General features: G+C 36.3%; 1 protein-coding gene across 1 annotated transcript; it reads right to left on the minus strand.

Moving 5' to 3' along the window:
* Positions 1-3262: 3262 nt before the first annotated feature.
* On the minus strand, positions 3263-6439 carry LOC137742192 (accelerated cell death 11). Its single transcript, XM_068481983.2, has 4 exons — positions 5701-6439; positions 4682-4854; positions 3862-4007; positions 3263-3532 (listed from the first exon to the last, which is right to left on the minus strand). The coding sequence occupies exons 1-4, from the start codon at positions 5902-5904 to the stop codon at positions 3414-3416; spliced, it is 642 nt and encodes a 213-aa protein (XP_068338084.1). The 5' UTR covers positions 5905-6439; the 3' UTR covers positions 3263-3413.
* Between the last annotated feature and the right edge of the window lie 839 nt (positions 6440-7278).

Genomic DNA, 7278 nt, shown 5'->3' on the forward strand with positions numbered 1-7278 from the left:
CGTCATGTCGCGTTGTACCATCGATAGCAGCTCATTCTCGAGAAGTTGCAATTTTGTATCGTTCCTCTTCGAAAAGAGTGTAACAAAAGTGTCCCATGCTTCCTTTGGCGTTTTAGCATCCCGAATGTGCTCCAACATTTCTTCTTCTATTGTGGTCTTTAAGGCAAACATTGATTTGCCTACTTTTCCACTTCCGCAAGACGCCGTTAGCATCTTCCGCTGCCGGTTGTGTAACTTCACTACCACCGACAACCTCCCACAAGTCTTGACCTTGAAGGTAAGACTCTATACACGTTGCCCACGTGTTATAGTTTTGGTTGTTGAGCTTCTTGATTCCTCCAACAACTTGAAGATCACCCATCGTATCGGCAAGACTTTGACTACACCGAACAAGCTTGAGTGACTACCGTGCAGAGTAATACACTACTCTCGACACAAAGAAGCTCCCTCTCAAGGTTTGTGATAACCCCAACAATAATCTCAAGAAATCTTTTCTGATGTGGAAGATCAGTCAAAACTGCAACCACAGAACATACTTGGAATTTCAAGAGACTTTACAACCAATGCTCTACCAAGAACGATCCCTGACCGACTTGGCTCTGATACCAATTGTTGAATAAGAAGAGTATCCAAGATAACTCTAATGATCCCAAGAAGAAAAAAATAGAGCACACTATTAAAGAAAGCTCACAAAACAAACTAATTAGCAAAGCTTTTCTTATTTAGCTCTAGGCTTTGTTTTTCCTTGGATGATGTACAATGCTTGGGGACTTGGGTATTTATAGCAAACCAAATGAAAGCTACACCACACACTTAATTAAACTAAGATTATTTGCTACCACACAAAACCCATTAATTTCACCTAATTTTTTCCACTCAACCATACCTAACATTGATTCTACCTAACATTGATTCTCAACAGGGTGCATGCAAAACTTGCCTATCGGCTTGGATTGTTGAGGGCTTCCCCCGGTTCTGCCTTCGTCCTTGTTTTGATTGGTTGTTCCGGTGCAGTTTTCTATTTTTTTTTTTTTGTCAATAAAAGCACAAAGGTCAAGGACAATTCCAGGTGTGCCTTGATGTATTTAAACAATATACAAGTACTCGTACATTTTTTTAAGAGAAATATTAAGGTTACTCTCTTAAAAGATGGACTCTTTATGAATTTTCCGTTATCTCATATTTTTAGCACAATTTCTATACTAACATTATAAAATATTATGCCATAAATATGAAGTGACGAAGAATCTAAGAAGAGTTATACTTTAAGAGAGTTTTCTTAGCATTTCTTTTTATTTTTAATTATCAAGGACAAACTGAACACAAAAGTCTGAAAACTGAAAAGATGCCTTGCACTGACGTAGCACTTGTCATTTTATAAGGGCGGAGGCAATAATTTTAAAAGGAGTGTGGGCTAATATTTGAAAGGTGCAAGCGGCATGAATTGAATTAAGAAAATATGACTTTTTATTGAACATAAAAGCAGAGCAAAGTCAGCAGTTAGCGTATCCCATAAAGTGCTGTTCTTGAACCAAAGAAAATATGTGATTGATTTACTTCAAGAAGCTGACATGCTCGACTACAAAGCAGCCACGACGCCCATTGATTGCAAGTTAAAACTTGAATTAGATGGACAGTTACTTGCCAATGTGAGTTATTATCAAAGGTTAGTAGGCAAACTCATTAACTTTAATATTACCGTTCTGATATCACATATGCAGTACATCTTGTTAGCCAATTCATGCATTCCTCCACTGTGAAACATCTCCTTATTGTTAAACGGATATTGCGTTATCTCAAGGGTTCCATTGGTCGTGGTATTCTTATGCGCAATAACCATTTTACCAAGATATCTACCTACACAGATGCTGACTGGGTAGGAAATGCTCTTGATCGAAAATCCACTACAGGGTAATGTACTTTTGTTGGGGGCAATATTGTCACTTGGAAGAGTGCAAAACAACAGGTTATCGCTCGATCGAGTGCCAAACCAAAATATCAAGCAATGTCTTCCACTGCATGTGAACTCATTCGGCTCAAAAGTCTCTTATCAGATTTGGGATTTTCTAGCAGAGAACCATTGTCTCTCACGTGTGATAATCAAGCCGCCATGCATATTGCAGCTAATCCAGTGTTTCATGAATGAACAAAACACATTGAGGTGGATTGCCACCACATTAGGAAACAAGTTCAGTCCAAGGATATTCAGACAGTCTACACTCACAATCACAATCAAGTTGCCGATTTGTTTACCAGAGCCTTGGCCATTTCTCATTTTTAGCGTCTACTTAGAGAAACTCCAGCGTATCAAGACCCCCTAGGGCAACTTCCTATTGAATAACCTCTAATGAACAGTAACTGCCTTTAATGAACAATAATTGTCTTTTGCATTTCCACCCTCTAAACTGAATAGCCATGGCAATATGCAATAAAATATTAGTATTTTTTATTTTATAAAATAATAAAGAATAATTTTATTTCAAAATTCGGATATAATTTTTAATAGGTCTCGTTGTACCACATTTCATTAAATAAGAAATTACAACTCAAAGTATTTGAGAAAATATAAAATTGTGGTGTAAGGTGGAAGATAATGATAAGATATTTATAGAAAAATTAAATCTTTCTTTTTTTAATTTTTAAAATTTTTTCGGATTTTTTATTAATTGTTTGCATTTTTTTTAAATTTTCTATTAATTTTTTACATTTTTTAATTAATTTTTTACATTTTTTAAATTAATTTTTTATATATTTTTTATTAATTTTTTAATATGACTGACGTCATGATAATGTCAGCCATGCATCATTTGGCCTTAGGCTCTCGGGCCACCAATTCGAGCTGGGCCTCTCACTCGAGCCCCCTCAACCCAATCGTCCACATGGGCTGAAGCAAGGAGCTGAAATTATTGGGTAGGAAATGAAGCCGGTCCATCGAGCTGGAACCCACGTTGGACTTGCTCTTAGCATGCTTGGATTCGTTAACCCACTTGATGCAGCTTGTGAGGGAGTATTGAACATAAAAGCAAAGCAAAGTCAGCAGTTAGTGTCAAAGTTAGGTAGATTAGCTTTACTCCCTTCATTATTGGAGCCGCTCTCTTTGACTTGTACTGCTCCTTGCTGAACTCTTTCCCTCTCATTAAACACTTAAAGAAAAAGTGACATTACTGGCGCATCTTTTGACTTTTTACCAGCTTCGAACCGTCCAGACCTTCTAGTTCAAAAAAGTTCACCAACAATACACGAAGTATAGAACGGCAGGCAATGGAAAAAGGAAGATTATCATAACTATGACCAAATCGAATAACAATCCTTATAAGGTTCACACTGATGCTCAAACATATCATACATATGAAATACGGAAATCAAAGCATATTTGTAAAAATGCATGCGTACGTGCAAAAGACGGAAATCGATCAAATCAAGCTTAGCAGCTCTTGAGCTGACTCCCTTGAATGGAATAAGTTGTCGATGTAGTGTATCAGATGAGCCAATGCAATAATTGTCCTTTGCATCTGAACAAAAGCCGATGCCTCTGATAAAATGGAATACCAAACAAACTGTGTTACCAATATCAAGTCCAACCCTAAAATACCCATGTACATATATTATTAGCAGTCATACTAAATTCATTTCAATTATGCTCAGTATCACAACCTAGGAATTTTTTTCTTCTCTATATATTGGATATGAAAGAAAGAACCTGCGACCGGCCACGGTAGCTACCGCTACCATGAGCAGTAGTCAAACCGATCAATCCCAAATGTCTAGCCTAATGTCAATAGATATGAGCTAGTCTGCTAGAAGCCTGGTTTGCAAGCAGATAGTATGAAAACGATGAGATACATACTAGAATAGTCTTACCATCTACTTTTAGCTTTATGAAGAACAGTGACCTTGTAGGAACGGTTAGCAGTGCACCACCAACAGCCTTTCTGATGGCCCATCCGTGGTAGGGGTAAAAAACTTGTTTATATGCTGTGTTAACCGCATCCATGATTGAAATTTCGCTGCCCAAGTAAAAAAAGAAAAGAAAAAGAAATTCAAGTTATAAGTAACTGTGAATCTGTGATAGTAAAATAACAGCTAGCTGCCAAATTATAGAGACATACAAAAATTAGAGATTAGCAGTCATTGATTTAGGGTTTGTTCTTTTGTGAATAATTAATTCAAAGATTAGTCAATAAATAATTATGTGCCTTAAGTAGAATAATTAAGTCATGGTATAATGGATATCACGACTTTAGAATGAGAAGAGTCCTTGAGCTCGTTTGTAAGTGTTTTTAAAATAATTGAAAGTACATTTGATGAGAGTACTTTTAAAATCAATCCTTAGTTAAAATGCAAGTGAATCCTGAAAAGAAAAAAAAAACAATTGAAGTGCTTCTTGCAAAAATCACATAATTGATACTTCTTGCAAGAAGCACTTTTAAGCGCTCTTGAAACTCAAAAATATTTTTATTAAAAGCGTTTTTAGTTTTTTTTAAAATCACTTAACGAATATTAAATATTTAAAAAAAAATTCATGATCAACGGAAAAATAAATTATGTGGATATGAGAAAATAGAACAAATGAGTGGACGTAGCAGCATGAAATTGCATTTGCTAATGAAAATGATCTTCAACATGTTAATGAAGCAGTGAATTCAGAGAAGATCGAGGCTAGGTTTGAGATAAGTAAAACCTTGAGGCCATAATTTGCTCGAATATTATCTTAAGCATCTCAAGTGAACGCTTCACTCTGATGAGGAATCTCGAAGCACTACTTTGGTGCTTAATAGTATTCTGTTGTATTTCACTATCAAGCAAATCTTCTAGGGTATTAACTGACTTTCCTGCCTTTTCAATCCCACTAATCTGGCAACCACCACATTAATCAAAATATAATTAAAACAAAAAAAAAAAAAAAAAAAACAAAGAAACACTTACATCAAAGGGAAGTATACAACAACAACAAAGCCCTTTCTCATTAAGTGAAGTCAGCTGTATGAATCCTAAAATATCATTGAGCTTGGTTATGTGTCATGTCTTCCATTAGATCCAAATACTCCAAATATTTTCTTCAAGTCTCTTCCAAATTCAATGCACCGGAATTTCAATATTGAAATTACTCACCCTCACCAAAAGATGTGAAAAAAAGTAGTATATTTTCATTTTACATCTCATGCATCACCATACATAAGAATAATAAGAAATATTTAGTAATTTATATAATTGAGTTTTTTATTTAGTATTTTTTTTCCTTCCTTTTATTATTTTAACGCAATGAATAAAAACTTCATCACATTAAATTTAAAAAAAAAAAATCAATAACAAAAAAAGTTAGATATCCCTCCCATCCATTAAATCAAAAGGAATTATGAGCAAATCAATTATAAAGTTGAGAAACGCTGAATAAACGATAAGGACTTATATAAAATAAAATTTGGTCCCTTTTTATTGTCTATATAGTATCCTCTAGTTTTGTTATTTATTTAAAAATGAGTAACTGATTTAATCATGTGTATACTTCCCATGAGTCAAATGCACCAAAGAAATCAAAGCACTCATCAATCACAAGCCACCAAACCCTAAAGAACACCCAAGTTTTATATCAAACTTTTGAAATTTGATTCAAATGTAGAAGACAATGACAAGTTTGCAACCCAAATCTCCCCATCACCAAAAAGCATCAAACTCTCAAGTTTAATAGATGAATAATACCTTAGCAGAGTACTCTATGTCGGCGAACTTCATAGCGACGCCTAAGTATCGAATGAGAGGAGAAACGAGACGACAGGCTTGGGTGAAATTGCCAATTTCCATGGTGAATGGTGCCGGAGAGTTCAGCTGAGCGGCCAGTTGTTCGAACTCATCTGCCAGCCTTGTCAGAATTCTCTCATCTTTCCTTTTCTCCACCCTTGCCATTCTATAAAAATTTTCTCACTGAGTCTCTGCTCCTCTCTCAGACGCTCTCATTTTATAAAAAATTTGGAAAACTAACTAAAATTTGTAACAAAAAATTGATATGAAAGTACTAATATAGCCTTAATGACTAAGTTGTACTCTTTTTCGAAACCCATCTGCGTTCTCATTGTCTAGATGTGTTTGTACTCTTTTTCTAAACCCATCTGTATTCTCATTGTCTAGATGTGTCGGAGTGTAGGACACTCGGACACGCCGATACGTCTCGAACACGCTCTTGACTCGAGTTGTACACGGTCAAGACACGTTTGGACACACTACGGACACTGTGGACGGAATTTCGCTAAGCTGTTTCGGGCGAGGAGGCAGATTCAGATCCGCTAGGCTCTTTCAAAAGTCATAGACCTTCTCGCAGGGAGGCAGAGTCAGATCCGCTAGAGAGTTTAATCGGAAATGGGATAGCATAGGAGAGAGAAATTTGCTTTTGGTTCTTTGGAGAAGAAGACGGGGAAGAGAGAGTCATGCTAGCAATTACTCTAAAGTCAAAACAGCTATACAAGTTTATCAAAACTGTTGAATAAGTGGCCAAGTGGCCATACTTTAGATTAAACAAACCAAAGGTGGGAAACACCTTTCCTTGTTTTGGGGATGAAAAATGGGAAAAGATTTTTTGTCTTCTTCAACACCCGTGAGTGTTGTTTCATTAAAGAAAAGATAAGTTGGTTGTGAAGAAAAGAGAGAGCTCAATTGGTTTCGGTTGAGAAGAAAAAGAGGGAGAGAAGAAAGAGAGCTGAGTGTTTCGGTTTTGGCAAAAAGAAAGAGAGAAGAAAGAGTTCTTTTTTGCAGAGAGTATTTTCTGATTGCAGAAGCAGAGAAGAAGGGGTGCCGCATTCCCCATTTGAAAAGAGCTCCTCTCTTTGGTTAGTAATCATCCACCAAAGTAGTTGTTGTTGTAATAGCTTTGAGCTATATGTATAGAGAAGAAATTATTCATTATATTTCTTTCTCTATTTGTTTCTTTGGTGTGTGAGAGTTATTGGGTGTATTGGGCTTTTGGGTTGTGAGATTGCCAACACTTTGTAAACTCCCATTTGGTTGATAGTGGATTATTGGGTGAGCTCCTACTGCTCCGAGGACGTACTCCAGTTACACTGACTGTGGAGGAACCTCGTTAAAATCTTTGTGTCTTTAATATTTTGTTCTTGCATTTTCATTTGATAAATTTCCTGTGGGCTAGCTTGAGTTGGTTCCATTTGATTTTGGTGCTATCCTAGCACAACAATTGGTATCAGAGCACTGGTTGCTCTTGGGTACTGTCTAGTTGCCAAAGATGTCAGACGGGCAAGATGAGAATCCTTTTGGAAGCAGCTCCGGGTT

The sequence above is a fragment of the Pyrus communis genome, chromosome 11 (genome assembly GCF_041283825.1).
Source record: "Pyrus communis isolate YQ-2024b chromosome 11, ASM4128382v1, whole genome shotgun sequence".
Lineage (NCBI taxonomy): Eukaryota > Viridiplantae > Streptophyta > Magnoliopsida > Rosales > Rosaceae > Pyrus > Pyrus communis.